Source organism: Loxodonta africana, chromosome 4 (assembly GCF_030014295.1).
Source record: "Loxodonta africana isolate mLoxAfr1 chromosome 4, mLoxAfr1.hap2, whole genome shotgun sequence".
Taxonomy (NCBI): Eukaryota; Metazoa; Chordata; class Mammalia; order Proboscidea; family Elephantidae; genus Loxodonta; species Loxodonta africana.
Window position 1 is genome coordinate 18,007,330 of NC_087345.1, and position 17,029 is coordinate 18,024,358.

The 17,029-nt window shown below is 42.7% G+C and overlaps 1 protein-coding gene across 6 annotated transcripts in view; it reads left to right on the top strand.

Moving 5' to 3' along the window:
• RBFOX2 (RNA binding fox-1 homolog 2) overlaps positions 1–16,457 on the top strand; it is a 336,178-nt gene extending 319,721 nt beyond the window's left edge. For 5 of the 6 annotated variants that reach the window (XM_023559959.2, XM_023559962.2, XM_064283633.1 and 2 more), the window contains 3 exons: positions 8,600–8,688; positions 9,161–9,233; positions 10,945–16,457. In XM_023559959.2, coding sequence (XP_023415727.2) covers positions 8,600–8,688; positions 9,161–9,233; positions 10,945–10,989 — 207 coding nt within the window. In that variant the 3' untranslated portion in view covers positions 10,990–16,457. Of the gene's footprint in view, positions 1–3,513; positions 3,546–8,599; positions 8,689–9,160; positions 9,234–10,944 lie in introns of all 6 variants that reach the window. The other variant, XM_023559965.2, reaches the window with a different exon arrangement.
• The last annotated feature ends 572 nt before the right edge of the window (positions 16,458–17,029 follow it).

Sequence of the window (17,029 nt, forward strand, 5' to 3'; positions counted from 1 at the left end):
TCCAAATTTCATTGCCTGTCCTTTGTACTTTAATTGAAGTCCACATCTGTCCTCAGATTGTTTGCAAGAAGTGATGAGAGCTGTTTTTTCCCCATGCTCACAGTGAAACTTGAGGGTTAGGAAAATATATCCCACTTTTACACCAAATTACACCTTTCTAAATATACATATTTATATATGACCTTAGCATGTACATTCTCCCATATACATTGGTATCCATAGTGTCCTGAAACTCATCTTTGTTATTTAAGTTGTTTTCTTGAAATTTGGTCTGTTAGAGCAAGCATTTTCCATTTGAATTATTTTTTAAATCAAGTTGTTTTGAGAGTTTTTTTTTTTTCCTTCTAGTATCTTCCTTATTTGGGGATTTTTCAAGAATGGCCTATTCTGCCTTATTAAGTCAACCAAGCAAGTATTTGTTTACAGTTCTGTCATTTTCTTAGTTCATAATATGTAATTTTATTAAGAGAGAGAAGTTTTTTCTATAGCCTCCCAGAAAATACTCTTGAATTTCTTTTTAATCTACTCTCTGGATTACCTTATCCAACTAAATAGAATTAATTTAATGACATTGCCAAAATACTGTTTTGGACAAGAGGTCCCCATTGATGAAAGGAGTGAATCATTTCTTAATTCCTGTCTAAAACTAGTTGATCACTAGTGTTAAAATAATATCCAAGCCCACTAGTGAAAAACAGGAATATATTATAATTGTTGATGTAGGCCTGATACAGCTTTTGAACTTTATATTCCGTATTCCAATATGTGAGAGAGCAAAAGGATGCTTCTTAATAAACAAAAAACAACCCTGTCATTTTACCTTGAGTTTGTTCTGCTTCTCTCTGTACTTCTGCTCGTCTGTGGAAATCACTCAATGTAAATTTAGTTCTTGCTTCCATGGAAATGCCGATTTGAAATAGAGTGGTGGGTTTCTCTAATATAAAAAGTTCACTGAACCAGAACTTGAAGAGGAGACAGGAGGGAAAAGAGTTGAAGGCGCTGGTTTTGTTTCAGTTATATTAATTTAGGCTATTAGTTGTGGCGGTTTTAGTTAATCCCTTTCCCTGCCCTGTTCTTAGACAATGATCCCTGTTAGCCATTTCTTCTTTCTGTTTCTTCTATGGCACACTCCTCTCTGGAGAACTGACCTAACAATTGTGTCCATAATTTTTAAAGAGACCCACCAGGATAGGACTTGGGAGTGTGGCAGAGAGTGTATTCATCCCGCCTCCCTTCCCCCCCACCTTTTTTTTTTTACCAGTAGAAAAGGCATCCAAACCAAAAACCAAACCCATTGCAGTCGAGTTGATTCCAACTCATAGAAAAGGCACGATTCACCCTAATTCGCTTTTTCAGTGGGATAAGAAACTGCTCCTGATTGTCATCCTGTGAAAAGCATGCTTGCATCCAAAGGAAAGAAAAGGCTGGTGGGCCCCTTAGTGGGCTTTTTGTATGATTGTTTTCCTTCCACAGCTGTGTTTTTGAACTGCTCTTCCTGTGTTCTGTTATAGAATAGTCTTACAGGAACCAATCATTAGCGCTAAAATACCTCAGGTAGGAGTGCCAGTGTGACCTGCCAATCAATCAGATTGTGGATTGCAGTGAAAAAAATTGAATTATACTAACCATTCCAGCTCCACGTTAGAGATGGGAACAGAGGCTTTTTTGGACAATCAAGACTTGTGAGCGTGTGATCTAAGCCCTGCTACCTCAGCAGTGCACACAGTCAAGTTTCATACACAGCGGCACCTCCTCCAAAATCAGTGCTCTCGTCCCATTGCCACATACCCACACCAGGCGTGTTATATGCACTGTCCCGTCACTGCCACCTCTTTTAGTTTGTCAGTCACATTTATCCGTGGTGTTTAAACTGGTCTTTTATATTTGGAGAGTTTAGCAGCTGGGGACATTTTCTTACTACTGTGGAAGAAATGAGAAAAGGGAGGATGCAGAACTCTTGTCTAAATAGGACCGCTGGGTTCTGGACCGGGACCTGTAGTGAAACTGGAGTAGTGATTGGACTCTGCTGCTCCATGCATGTGAAGTGGCCTTAAAATTCCAGGCCTGTTGAGACTCTGAGACTGAGCTGTCTACTTCCCTTGCCCTCCTTTCTTTTCACCTTAAAGGAAGGGCGGTGAGGTGATCTGGATAATAACGCACTGGCAGAAAGTTTGCTGATAGCTGGATGCTAGGAAAAAGAAAACAATGGCTTTTCGTCATCCAGTTAGTTTATTTATATAGCTACCCATTGAGATTTTGGAAATGAACGAATTTGGGGAAATAGTGTTCAAAAGGTTTAATTTATTTAAGACTGGAGATCATCTCATCTCTCATGGAAATAGTGGTGGTTCTCAGCTGGGGTGGGAGGAAAGTGAGGGACAGGAGGGTGATAGAATCGCCTACCAATAGAATGAGTGCCAGAGGTACGGGGTGAAACCCAAGCTAGTTGGAGTAGGTCCCTTTTCTGCAGTAATGATTTGACACATAACACCTGCCTTTCTCTCCCTCGCCATCCACACACTCACCTTACTCCCCAGTCACACTGTACCAGAGCCTGGTCTCCAGTGTTTATAGATAATAGATCTATGCACCACATGTAGGTAACAAGCTTCCATTCTGTCTGCTGATCTTGAAATACACGCTCTTCTCAATGTCACATATTGTCATTGTCTTGCAGGTAGAAAGAAGGTGTCTTGACATCACATGCTCACCAAAGTCCTGTTTTAATGTAAACCTAAAATAAAACTACGATAAAAATAAAGGCGAGGTTAAAAATCAAGACGGAGAGAAGCCTGCCAGTGTGAGATAAAGCTAATAGAGACTTAGCTGCAGGCCAGATCTAGCTCTAGCAGAGATGATGTTTAGAACCCTTCCATTTTGTCCTGGTTCAAAACGCAGCTACAGAGCTGTGCAGAAAAGTCATGTAGCCAGTCTGGCCACATTATAAATTTATTTAGATGACAGAACTGATAGCGTGGAGTAGAAAATCCCTAGGAGGCGACACTGAACCATGGAAAACCGAAATCTGATTTTAACAGCGTCAGAAGTCACTGTGGAAAAGGCTCTTAAAGGTAACAGCATTTTCCTTTGAAAAGCTGGAAGGTGGAGGCAGGGATATGTTCCAGATATGTGAAAAGACATAATTCTTAAATACAGGAAATATTTTAGAAGAACACGGGGTCAGTATGAGTGCTGCAGAGGGCAAGCGTACAAGTTGGGGCTGCAGGCCAGGGCTGGGCCACGCTGGCAGGGTCAGGGCGGCTGACGAGGGGAGTCATGTAGCACTGGGCTGCTCCAATCAGAGCACTAGGAGCCATTCAGAATTAATTACAAAGGAACAAGCAAGTCTTTATCTTTAATGTGGCGTGTGTCTGTTTGGATCAGGCTTAGCCATGCCAAATTTATCCAGCTATCAGAGTTCCAAAAAGCTGTCCGTGTGTGTGCCCTTCTGCATTAGGGTGTGCTGTGGCCATGCTAATCCCCATTTTTTGTTTTATTTCAAATCACACACAGATAGAATCTGCAAACTGCTTCAGATCAAACAGGTCTGATTGTGTGTAAATACATATGTCCTTTTTAATTTTTATTATCAATGGTTGCTTCAGTTTTGCATCAGTGCATGGTTAAAAGCAATACACATCAGCTATCTCATGACTTCATACCTCCAAATGAATTATTTCTCCTCTTTTTTTTTTTTTTTTTGTTTGTTTGTTTGTTTGTGCAGTCAGCTGAAGAAATGTTAACATCTCACTCTAAATCTCTCAGTGGAGTCTCTGTTCCCTTCTCTGATATAACAGATGGGTTACTGCTTGTTATAATTATTAACATTGTGGTGTGGGCCAGGGCTAGGGGGGGCAAGATTTACTCTTGCTTTGGGCTGGGGCGGGGCCAGTCGTTAGGGTATGGAATGTTAACTCAAGTGGTGACTGACTGTTTCCGTAATACCAGGTCGTTGTGGCTGCACGCTCTAGTAATTGAGGCTGTGTACTTCACCCAGCTTGTGGTAGAGCCTAGGGCAAACCGCTGTCCCAAGAGAATGCTGGGATAGATAGAGTTAGCCAATACCAGTCTGAACGTGGTGATTTTGCTGGTTGTTTTAGCTCAGATGTTGGCATGCTTAGTTTTTAATGTGATTAATAAATGTGGCGCCATATCCCCTCCCCACGCCTGAATCCTGTCTCTCCTCCGTTCTCTCCTCCCCCCTGTTCTTTTTGAAGAAACTTAAGAAACAGTAATGAAAACCTTGGTGTTTCAAACTGCACTTTGCTCTCATGTTCTATCAAAGTCTTCTGATTGGCGAGTAGAAGTGAAAGTTGGGAAAAGCTTTTCTCATCCTGGAATCTCTATGCAACCCAAAACTCAGAATAAAAGTAGATATAGCTGAATTTTCTTTGTCTTATGTTTTGTGATCTATTTTATCAAACAACCAACGTAAGCAGTAGCAGAAACACTTTGGAATAAGACTATTACCTAAGAATACCCATGATATCCCATTTAATGTTTCTAGTTTTTTGAGAGTCATTGGTGAATTGCCTAATTAGTTTATTAAGATAGTGCCCAGCCATCCTAAACATAAAAAAAAAAAAAATCCTTACCATCAAATTGATTCCAACTCATAGCAACGCGATAGGACAGAGTCAGACTCCCTCTTAGGGCTTCCAAAGCTAGAATCTTACGGAAACAGACTGCCACATCTATCTCCCATGGAGCGGTTGGTGGGTTCAAACAGCTGACCTTTCGGTGAGCAGCTGTCTAGGACCTCTCTATAGCACCATTATCATAATTAGGAGAGAAGTCATGTTGAAATACTATTTCCTTAATTTAAAAAAAAAAAAAAAAACTATTAATGTAGCTTTTCTTAGTGCTGATAGTGTCCTTCAGCCTTTTGTTGTCAATTCTGTTCAGCATCCCTGACCTGTTTTCTTTAACTCAGGTACCTGAAAACCTCATCAAACTCAAACTCCAAAGTCAGAACTCAGTTAAAGGAGACTGAAACGACTTCAGATAGCTTCACTCCATTTCCCTGTGTTTAGAAGGAAGCCCTTTTTACACAGTCGGGTCCATTTTAGATTGTTTTGGTCAGCAGTAACATTAGTCCTGAAATCACTCCTGTGCTAATGGCTTCTTGCAGGTGGAGGAAAGTGAGAGGCAACAATTCTCACTCAGTAATCTCACTCAGAACCACTTTTTTACAGAATCAGTGTCATACAGTTTGAAGCCATGACTTGATACAATACCCAGAGAGATTGTAACCCTAGCATCTCTGCTGAGGCTTGATGAGAGTAGGGTCTGAAGTCTCCCCTCACATCAGAAGGTATGTTTCTGTGATCTCTTGGTGAGAATGTCTGCCTCTGCTCTGTGGCGTGGAGCTCCCATTTTGGTATGTTTATCTGGGTAATCATGGATCTGGCTTTAACTGCTCTTATTACCGTGACGTTTTCAATTTTTAAAGATTATTTTGGTGTCGGGAGGTGTGCTAGAGCCAAACCACATAACATTGAACTACCTTTGTTCACAGAGAAGTTTCACTACAGAGAGCCCTGCTGTAGGTAGGCTTCACGCTAGCAAACTTCAGTTCTCAACTGATTGTAGTGAGTTCGTTGTTGTGAAGAAATGAACCTTCAAGATTCATCCGAGGCTTAAAATTTCAGCTGTCAGGATCAGCTTTTCATTCTGTTTAACAAATGCTTTTACTGCTTCATTTCCATCTTAGAGGTTTGAAAAAAAGAAGCCCAAGAAATACTTTAATTATATATATTGCAGTATGTATGTTGCAGCCTGGATGTACAGGTTTGCCCAAATCAGTCTGGCCTGCCAGTTTCCATAGACATAGCTAGAATTCCAAGGAAATGTGCTGATCACAGACAGCCCCTGACAATGCTTTCCATGTCCCTAAACAAAAAAAAAAAAAGAACAAACCCATTGCCGTCAAGTCGATTCTGACTCATAACGACCCTATAGGACAGAGTAGAACTGCCCTGTAGGGTTTCCAAGGAGGGCTGGTGGATTCGAACTGGTGACCTTTTGGTTAGCAGCCGAGCTCTTAACCACTATGCCACCAGGGCTCCAAAAGGGCATCTGCTTCCCCATCAGGGAATGGAACCCAGGTCTCCCTCTTGGCAGGTGGGGTACTCACCACTATACTAATGAGGACAGCTCCATGTTCCTACCCATTACCATTTTGTTGCCAGTGTTTATGGTAATATTAGTTAGAATTTTCTTATTCGTGTGAATACATGTGGAAGAATTTGAAATTGAGAAGGGCGTTTACTTTTCTAAGTCATTTACTTGAAGTAAGAAGGAATAATACATGACCATTGGAAACCAATTAGGAATTTTTTTAAACGTACATTTGAAGCTACTTCTGATGACTTAAAGTAATGTAGACTTAAAGAGCAAGAGTAAATTTGCCCTCAAAATGCAGTTTCTTTAGTTAGAAAATGCAGAAATTACATAAGAAAGCAAAAACCTTCAAAAGCCCATAAGAAATTATAGATATTTTCAAAATAAGATTTGAAGGGAAATAAAAGTAGCAAACTAGAAGCTGTTTTATCTGATGACTGAAAAGAGCCAGGGTCCCATTAGAAAATACTTGTTTATAATCCTGAGAAATGATACAGAAGCAAATTTGACATTTCTTTTATAGATTTATTAAAATTGAATAATTGAAGGAATAGAAAGTAGAAAGCATGGGGCAAAAAGCATCAGATTCCATGGGGAATGGACATGCTTCACCAAGAGAAATAAAATGTGTGCTGATGTGCACCACTGAAATGGTGTCAGAATGACCCTGGACATAGTGATATTCAATAGTGAAAAGACAGTCATAAAAATCCACGTCTAAATTAAGTTTAGGTGAAGTAGATAAATTCTAGAAGGATAAAGAATAAGAAAAAACAGGGCTTGCCACTTTTTAAATAGCCTGTCTCCTGTGGCATTTGTTGTCATGATTCGCTTTGAGATACTTTACAAAGGAGTATGTATGGTTCACCCCACTACGGCGAGAAACTTTTGAGAATCCCGTTCATCTAGACTGAGGTGGAATAGAAGCATGGGGTGGTCTGAAACTCTTTAGGACTGAGAGGGATGTTTGAGCCATTTGAAGAAAAGCTTCAGTACCTGCTATGAAATTACTATGTAAGAATCTCAGAACCTTTTAGAGAAGGAAAATAAATGCAGGTAAATGTTGGGGTGGGAGGGACCCTCCAGATCTATTTGAATCTAGCCAAAGGATCCCCAGCTAGTTGTGATCTGATTTGCCTGAGTCCGAGGTGTAGATCAGGGGTTGGCAAATTTTTCTGTCAAAAGACCAGGTAGTAAATATTTTCTGCATTGGGGGCCATCAGGTCTCTGTCACAACTATTTTCAAAAACAGGTGTCGGGCCACGTTGGCTCAGAGTCCATAGTTTGCTGACCCCTGCTCTACATTGCTTTTTTCTTCTAAATGTTCCTGAATAGCTTAGCCTCTTTGCATAGGGGCTAGGCCAGATGAAGCATAGATCTGTATCGGAGATTTCTATTATTATACTGTAATCTCTCAGTAATAAATCAATCTGAGTAGCATCAGAGTACCTAAAGTTAGCACATATTTCTATAATTTACACTTCTTGTCACTCAGATAAAGTTCTCCCAACTTTCTATAAATACCATCCCTGTTGAAAGTTCCAACAGAGACTGCATTAAGACAGATCCAAAACCATATCATCATTTCTTAAATTTGAAAGTAGGTGGTGGTGTTGTTAGGTGGCATCAAGTTGGTTCTGACTCATAGCAACCCTGTGTACAACAGAACGAAACACTGCCCGGTCCTCTGCCACCATCACAATCATTGCTATACTTGAGCCTGTTGTTGTAGCCGCTGTGTCAATCCATCTCGTTGAGGGTCGTCCAGTTTTTCACTGACACTCTACTTTACCAAGCATGATGTCCTTCTCCAGGGACTGGTACCTCCTGATAACATGTCCAAAGTACATGAGGTGAAGTCTCGCCACCCTCGCTTCTAAGGAACGTTCTGGCTGTACTTCTTCCAAGATAAATTTGTTCATTCTTCTGGCAGTCCATGGTATATTCAATATTCTTCACCAACACCATAATTCAAAGGCATCAATTCTTCTTCGGTTTTCCTTACTCATTGTACAGCTTTCACAAGCATATTAGACAGTTGAAAATGCCGTGGCTTGGGTCAGGCACACCTTAGTCCTCAAGGTGACATCTTTGCTTTTTAACACTTTAAAAAGGTCTTCTGCAGCACATTTGCCCAATACAATAATGTCGTTTGATTTCTTGACTGCTGCTTCCATGAGTGTTGATTGTGGATCCAAGTCAACTGCAATCCTTGACAACCTCAATATTTACTGCCAGTGTAGTTTATTTTTGGTACCCTCACAAATTGGAAAGCAAATCCCTACATTGGATGGGACTTAATTTTCTACCAGAGGAACAACATGCAGACTGATGCAGTTTGAAACATTTTCTTCCCATGTGTGTGTCTGTCCCTGTGTCTATGTGTGTGTGTATGTCTGTGTGTTGATGGGTGTGTGTTTCTCTGTGCATCTGGGGGGAGAGGTATCTGTAAAGTCAGTTCTCTTCTCTCCTGTAGGGTGGATATGCAGCCTACAGATATGCACAGCCTGCTACTGCAACCGCAGCCACAGCCGCTGCAGCCGCTGCGGCCGCTTACAGCGACGGGTATGTAGAAAAGGCACGAGGTCGCCTTTGAGGCCGTGAGCACTGTACCATCTCAGAGCGTCCCCCGCTTTTCCTCCCTTCACCATTTCCAAAACGGCACTTAGCACATCGCGCTGCCTGCAGACCTGGGCTTTCCAGAGGCCTCTCCTACTGCCTCTCTCCTGCCAAAGGCCCAATGGTGCTGACTCCTTCCTTTGCTCCAGCTCTCTCCTTCATTAGTCTTTGGCCTTGACCCCAGCCTCCCTCTTCCTCGTCTCCAACTCCCTTCTTTTCCATTTTATAGAAGCACTTCAGAGTTTCTCCATTTAGGAAAAGAAATAGAAATGTTTTTCCATTCTGCCAGTTTCCTAATAGCAGTCCAAGGCCAAGTTACTCACAAGTCGTCAGCACAGTAAACCCTTAACTTTTTTTTTTTTTTTTTTAAAGATCACAGTCTTGCCTATCTCTCTCTGATCGTATCTCTTCTTTCCAGTTATGGCAGGGTGTATACAGCAGACCCCTATCATGCCCTTGCCCCTGCCGCTAGCTATGGAGTTGGCGCTGTGGTAAGTACCTACACCTTTTTTCATTAAACCATGTTACTCCTAGCTTTTACCTACAGACTCCGAAAGATCTAGGGAGGTAATTAATTCAGCCCTTCCTCTACTGCCAGAGTATTAAAGCCACATAGGACTCTCTGGAAGCTTTATGTCACCCTCTTTCTATGCGTGTTACAGTCTAAGCCACGTGGCCTAGTTAAGGACAGCAGGAGGGAATGAATAGTGACAGTCTGCCCTGAGTAATGGCATCATTTGGTAGAGAAAGAAGGGAACAGGCTGACATGTTACAGTGACTTAGATTTTGGGTACATACCTGTGGCATAGTTTTATCAAGTGGTATGATAGTTGTCAACAAAGACTCGGGGGCTTAAGGCTCTCTAGTCTTCACAGAAACCTTTGCAGAAAACTTGATGTGTATAAGCTTCAAATGCAGATCCCAAGGACATCTCTGCCATGCCCAAGCCTTCTGGTAAACAGTACTAGAAATAGCCAAGTGAACAGTAGCTTTACGAGGGTGTTTATCAATACCATTTGTATTTTATCAATACAATATGATATTTTCATGAACGTATAGAACTTATCTAGAATAATTCCACTACCCAAACTCATTCTCACTGCAGTATTCTCATGTTTAATCAGATGTTGGTTTGGATGCCTCCAGTTCCAGTGATGGACACTCCCTGACTACAAAGACAGGCCAGTCCCCAAAGACAGCTCTAAATGGCAGGCACCCTCTCTGATCCAAAATGCAACTGGGCACCTGCCTCTGAAAACGGGAGACATTTAAGAGGGAGTCAGAATGAAGTGTAACATTTAACACTTAAAGGAACCTGAGAGAGTCCGTCACCCCTCACACTGAATTTCTACTGATGAAGACTTGTGAGAGGAAGTAATTGGGTACTGAGGAAATGTTTAATTAGAACTGAGGTAGAGGCACACAATATAAAGACAGCAATCGAGGTTCTTAAGGTTTTAGTTAATGTCAGAATGATGTAAGACCTATACTAAAAGAGTGACCCAGGGGAAAGATATATTCCAAATGAATTTTTAATTGAAAGGTTAAACAGTCTTTAAGTAAAGATAAAGGAATAAACCCCAGTTAAAAACCCCAACTATATATATAAATTAGAATATGTCAAAAAAAAAAAAAACACAACCTAGTTTGGGGTATTTTATAAATTATAAAGGAAATAGATTTTGCTAGTTGAAAGATAGACTCAGATTTAAATTCAGCACCATCTTAAAACACGGAATGTGGCTGCATGTGCCAAGGATAGTGGTCAGAAGTAAAACGTACACCATTGCTGGTGCTGGGTATGGAGGTACAAACAGACTGTATAGGTTGATATTGTAATGATAGGTCAAGGTAAAGAAAAAATAGTGCTTTCAAGAATCAAACTATTTGCAGATCTAGTTTTTAAAAGTGTATTAAGTGTTCCTTCTGTGCAATTTCCTGTAAATACCAAAATAAGCAAAATTTCCATAATTCAGTGGGAGCTACCATCCTCTCTGTCTGGGAATAACCAGTCAGCAGTGAGTGTGCTGGACTCTGGACTGATCTGTGGAGAAGCTCACCACACGAGGCAGTAACTGATCAGTTGCTTTGAGGCTTCAAAGAAAGTTGTTTTTCCACATGGCTTCTCAGGACACTTTTCTTCATTTTTGATGCTTCTCTCATCAACCTTTTAATTATTTTTTATGTCTTTAATTACTGCAGGCAAGTTTATACCGAGGTGGCTACAGCCGATTTGCCCCCTACTGAAGTGACGTGAGACCCCTGCACATGGGACAGCCCCCCAGTTCATGAGGCCTGGCTATTGCAATATTTACTAGTAGAGGAACTCTATAGCAAGATGAAGAGGAAAAACAAACAAACAAAAAAAACACAAAAAAAAGAGAATACTTTTTTATACCTCACTATGTTCTTTGAATATGTATTTTTCCTTTAAATTTCTGCCTTTAATTCTTTTGTTCCAAAGATTGTGCTTTTTTTTTCCCTTTTTTTTTTTAACTGTGGTAAAAAAAAAAAAAAAAAAATGCATTTCCATGTCTGTATGTCCGTGCTTAGCTTATTCTATCAATCACGGAAGAGGCAGCAAATGAGGAAGGAGAGGTATTAGGGGCTGATGAACACATCTGATCAGAAATCAGCAGACAGAGTCACCAAAGTGTGTCTGGTGCTGAATGGCTGGGGGACAAGCAGAAGCGGAGGAGATGTCCTTTTCCTTCCTTTCTGCAACAGGATATTCTCCTAGTCTTCTGAGTTTCTGGTCTCTGGCAGGCAGTTCTGACTGGCTGTGGCTGGAATCCATACGCTGATAGATAGGAATCTGTGCTTGCAAAGCAGGAGAATTAAAAAGACGCATTCTCTCCTCTTTCCTCCTGCCTTCTCCGTTCTTTTTACAATCATCTTACATGCACCGCCTGAGACAGTTGGCATTGTTTGGGAACTTTATAGTATTGATATCTCCAAACATGCTCCCAGACTGTGGGTAATAAGCACCTCGTGAGGAAACCGATCTCAGAAAGAACTCTGGAGTATGAAAAAGACCCTTCTTTTCTTTCCTGTAATCCTGGCATTCCTGTTGGGCTTCTTCGCCTCTAATGGAACCACTGCTTAGCTCATCTGTCCTGTTATTAACACCCTGCTCCCATGTCCCCAAGATGTAGGAACTTAGGACCCAGGGACAGAAGAACAGCCAGTGGCCAGATGGCCCCCAGCTTGAGGACTGGAAGTACAAGTTGTTGAGAGCCCTTACAGAGGGTAAGGAAGAGAAAAGGGGTGTTAGAAGGTATCTGGAAAGGTGCTCTGGTATTTCTTAGCTTTCTCTTGCGTCTGTAAAATCAGTATAAACAAAATATAATAAAGCATCTGTTGGGAAATGACAAAGCACAAAGTCATAGGTCAGCTGTCCCTGGGAATTTTGGTGATTAGGGCGTGTAAGCGCAGGCAGAGGCACTTTGAACTAGCTCTAAAGCCATAGGAATTTTCACCTTCCAGAGCCTTTATGAGTCACCTCTGTCCACAGTCTTAAGTCCTCGTGGCCATTCCACCCAGCTTCTCATTATTCTCCAAAGACACCTAGCTGAGCGCCCGGACCACTTGGTATGCATAACACTACAGGGCATGAACCACAGAGGCCCTGCAGTTGCTTCTCTCTGCACTGGAAGGAGGGTCTGGAGTGGTAAGGACCTCACCATGCAGCGGCCACAGCAGTGAGTCACTGCTACTGCTCTTTGGCCTCAACTTTATATCTTACAAGAGTAGGGGAGAAAGCCTTTCTCTCCGAACTGTCAGCTATTACTGATACAGGCAAGCGTCCTGCAGCAGTTCCAAAATGAAGGCATTAGAAGATAGAAAAGCACGGTCTGTTTGGCTCCCTGGTCTATTCACATTGGTACTAGGGTGACCTTTCACCCAAGGGATAGCTGCTAAAGGGAGTAATTCAGAGACATGGAGCTTCTGCTTTGTTTGGGGGTTTTGTTTTTTTTTTTTTTTTTTTTTTAACTCCTGCCTCCATGCATGTTGTTGACTGGTAACTGGTTCATGTCCCTGAATTAAAATGACTGGCATACGACAGCATCACACACTCTTTGTAAGCAGAGTGGTCCATCTGGAAGGCCACTGGCCTGTCATGGATAATACATCTTCTTCCCCTTAGAATCCTCGCTCTCCCCACGGCTGCGAGGGAGGCTGTGCCTGACACGAGGGGCAATGTCAATGGAGCTAGAGGCCTTGATGCAATCAGTAATGATTCCGGGGACAATATGTAGAACAAGGGGACACCAAACTGCCTGGCTCAGTGGGTCCTCTCCCTCTACCCCCAAGCCAAAGTCTGGTTTTTTGCTGTTAAGACAATTTTCGTTGTATGTATATAAATATTTTAGTTAGAGGAGGGGGATGGGCTATGGGGCTTTCTCAGTTTTAGGGGTGGGGGCAGGGAGCATTTTTATTCTCTTTTGTTTTTGTTTTGAGAGAGTGCTTTTACTGACGAAAGAAAATGAGAGAAAATCTGTGTCATGTTCAAATAGGGGCCATTCTCACAAAATAGCAAGCCACTTAAGAGGAGACTAGGCCAAATTCTAAATGGGGCAAATAGAGAGATGAGTTTAAGAATTGTTCTCTTGTTTTTTCATGGAAAGAGATAAGGATGCTGGGCTGGTAGAGAAGGCAGCTCCCACAGCCCTTTTAAAAGAGTCAGAAGCTTGAGTGTGAGGTACCTTTTGTGCGTTTCAGTTCAGCTGGTTCTGGCTGAGGACTCTGTCGGCAAGCTCTGTATCTCTAGTGGGTTTCTGCTGCTCTTCCAGGGAGGGTTTGTAATACCTTCTCCTCTAGCTCCCTTTTCTAAGAAAGACTAAGTGGAGTTCTACTTTTTAGTAAAGAGCCTTTGGCTCTCAATGTCACTGCTGAGAACTGGGCCTCTCATAAGCACCCAGATCTCATGGAGTCGACCTGCCCATCAGCCTTCCAACGTTGAGACTCCATACAGTCCACGGCATCAGAGGCAGGTTCCTCACAGCCTTGATGCTGAGAGATTCCTGACTGTGGTTCTCCTTGGATGAGAAGCTGAGTCAAGAGGGAGTTTGGCATCTTGTGAGTTTGTTAGAGGATGCTGGTCGATAATTCCAAAAAGCTTACTGATGTCAAATCTCAGTACACGAATGATCTGACAGCTTTACTGCAGTTCATGACCTGGATTTTATGCTAAGCATCTTACTCTTAGAAGCTGGGCTCCTTTAAGGAAGTCTCCAGTGAAAAACCTTTATCTGCACGTCCCTCTTTCAGCCCAGACAGCTGCCCTTAGGTCTTTCCCAAAATTCCTTGTGGTAGCTAGTTCAACTCCCATCAGCCCAGATTAAACATTTGTGGTTCGTCATTTTCAGGCCCTCAGGTTTTACAAAACCTAATACTGCCATCATCCTCCAACAGCTATGGTCTGAATTGAGCCAACTGTTTGTTTTTTTTTTTTTTTTGCTTGACAAGAAGCAGGCTGGGGCTCAACTCTTAGTTTAAGGGGAGCTAGCAGAGATCTCTTCAGTAGAAATCAATGCTAGCAGCTTTTCCTCCAATGTGTGACTCCTCACGGCCTGAACTACTCTTAGTAAGTCAGACTGTATAGAGATGTAGCAGATAAGTCAGTTAATCACCACCATCCTATTACTAGTCGTGTAGCTCCCAGATATGGAAAAAAAAAAAAAAAAAGGAGGTATAAAATAGGGAGGGAAGCAACCCCAAGGATATGCAAGAAGGGCCTGAGAAATCCCCCTTTCCTGTGGCCGGAGAGAAAGGCCTACCAACAGACAGTCTAGGAAGCACTTAGACCTTTAAGGAGGGGAAAGGGGAAATGTCCGATGAACTGCCCCCTTCTGCCAACCCCAGCCGGTGCTTCTGCTTGCAGCCCTCTAGCACAGTAACATTTGCTGAGTTGCAGACCCCCCACCCCCCATACTAGGAGGAAAGGGACTTTGCAGGGGTAGGGTAGGGGTAGTGGTGTTTTAAAAGCATAAGTTACCTGTTTGCACTGTTTTAAGATAGGAAAAAAAAATAGTGGGCAAGGTGAACATCAGATGTAAATTCATGTGTTTTTATTTTGTCATGCTCTTGAAATTGACCATTTGTAGTATACACCAGTGAAACTTGATTCTTTGTCGCATAAAACACTATATATTTTTTGGAAATGTTACTGTCCAAAAGCCTTTTCCCTCCCTTTCCCTTTTCCTGTGTACCTCCTTCATACTTGCTTTACTGATCAACAAGGCAATAGCCATCCAAGAGCTAGCGCATGAAACAGGACCCTTTCCAAGTAGGCTCTGGGTGTCCTATGCCAGCGTGTGCCCTCTGGGTTAGGGAGTGCAGTTGGAACATCAGGCTTACAGACCAGACGATGGCAAGTTATCAAATTCCTGAATCAGATGCACTAGGAATGAGGAGTCGACAGGGAGGGGATTCCGGAAGTATTGCCGTCGGCTGTAGTAGCTGAGTTCTTACCCATGTTACCGAAACTGTAGCCAGTTACAGTTTACTCAGGAAAACGGTAGATCAATTCAGCCATGGTCGTGCTGGTTGGCAGGGATCGGTAACTGAGGGAACCGTTCATCAGCCACAACAGAGACGGCCAGCATGGGGCCCCGGTCCCAGCTGTCTGGCATTTATATACAGCCGCTGACGTGAGGGCTCGACTCCGGCTGGCAAATGAAAAGGGAACATCAGTTCTCTTTTCTCTCCCCACCCCTGCACCTGTTAACACCACCAGATTCCCGGGGGTACATAAGTTTTTGGATTTAAAAAAAAAAAAAAAAAGTTTTTTGGTTTGGTTTTTCCGGGGACTGATAAGTGCTTTAAGCAATGTGTATACCCCACCAAGACTCCCAGCTTAGTCATTTTCTTGTATTTTTCTGTTCACAGTATTTTTGTGTGTGTGTGCTTGTTTTGGCAGCTCATTTCGGCTGTTTTATATATCGAGTGATCTTCTTTTTTCCCTAAGGGATATGAATTTTTTTTTTCTTGTGTTATAATTCTGCTTGTGAATAGCTGGAGCAAACCCGGGGCTGACACACGTAAGCTAGGGCTGCAAAGCAAGAAGAGAACCGGTGCCGTTTGCTTGTCCTCAACAGGCCAACTGCCCTGCATCTCCGAGCTTTCCAGTCCCAATCATTGCAAGGCTACAAATACCACAGACCCTCCCCTCCTCTCCCCAGCCCTGTTGCAGGGACTGAACTGTCCCTACATGCAACATGCAGTTTCTCCAGCCCCTCCCGTTGCCATGGCAAAGCAGGTACCTACGGGGCTTGGGGGGCATCACATGGGATGCTTGTGTAATTGACCACCTAGCCTCCTCTCCTCCCCTGCCCCTCCCAGAATCACTTTCTAGGACACCCGAGCTGCTTGCCCAGGGTCCTGTTTCCCTGCTAACTCCAGAGAAGCATCCCAGGGCTTTGTGACAGTCTCTAATCCTCTTCCCTTCTTGTTAAGAATCATATTGTATAGTAGCTTTCAGACCATACAGTATTCATTGGGTTACTCCTATTATTATCAAGTAGCTGGAATTGTGAAGGTCAGAGTAGTTAGATCTTTAGCTTTTATTCCTTATTTTTTTGTATTACTATCCATGTGTATAAATTATTGATCATGTTGCTGGCTTTTATAAACTCTAAGCGAAGGAGGAGCTCCGCCTCTGCCTTTGCAAATGGTAATGAAGCACTGTTTTTAAATAAAAGAGAGAAACACCATTCTTGGGCCTCTGTGTATTGATCCTTACTCCCTGCTGCCTTCTCCTGAGGCTCAAAAGATACACCTTGGATTTGACTCCTTAATATGGGAAGAAGGAGGGAAAACTGCAACACTGGTAGATGGAAGACATGGGAGCTGTGAGGTAAGCCAGGCCGAAACCTGGGAGTGTGGGTCTGTCTCTTGGTGGCATCCTGCAGCTGCTAAGCTTTCCAGAAGCTGCGTACTGTGTTCCTGCTTCTGAAGTCTCCTTTGAATTTCAGCTGTCTACCTCCTGTCCTCTCCCGAACTCGTAGCTGCTCCCCTCACCCTTCCTCGGAAATGTCCTCACCAGGATCCCAGGGACTCCCCAGCCTGCTTGGTCTTCCTGATGTGTTTGATACTGTCCTCCCTTGCAGCGTGTGTCACTGCTTCCCTGGCTCTCCTGCTGCCCTCCATCTCCTTTCCTTTTTCTTTAAATGTAGGAAATGTTCCACAAAGTGCCCTCCTTAGCACTTGTCTTTCTTCCCTTCCCTTGCTACAGTGATTTCTCTGCCAGAAATTCCCAGATCTTTGAAATTCTCTCTCCTACTCA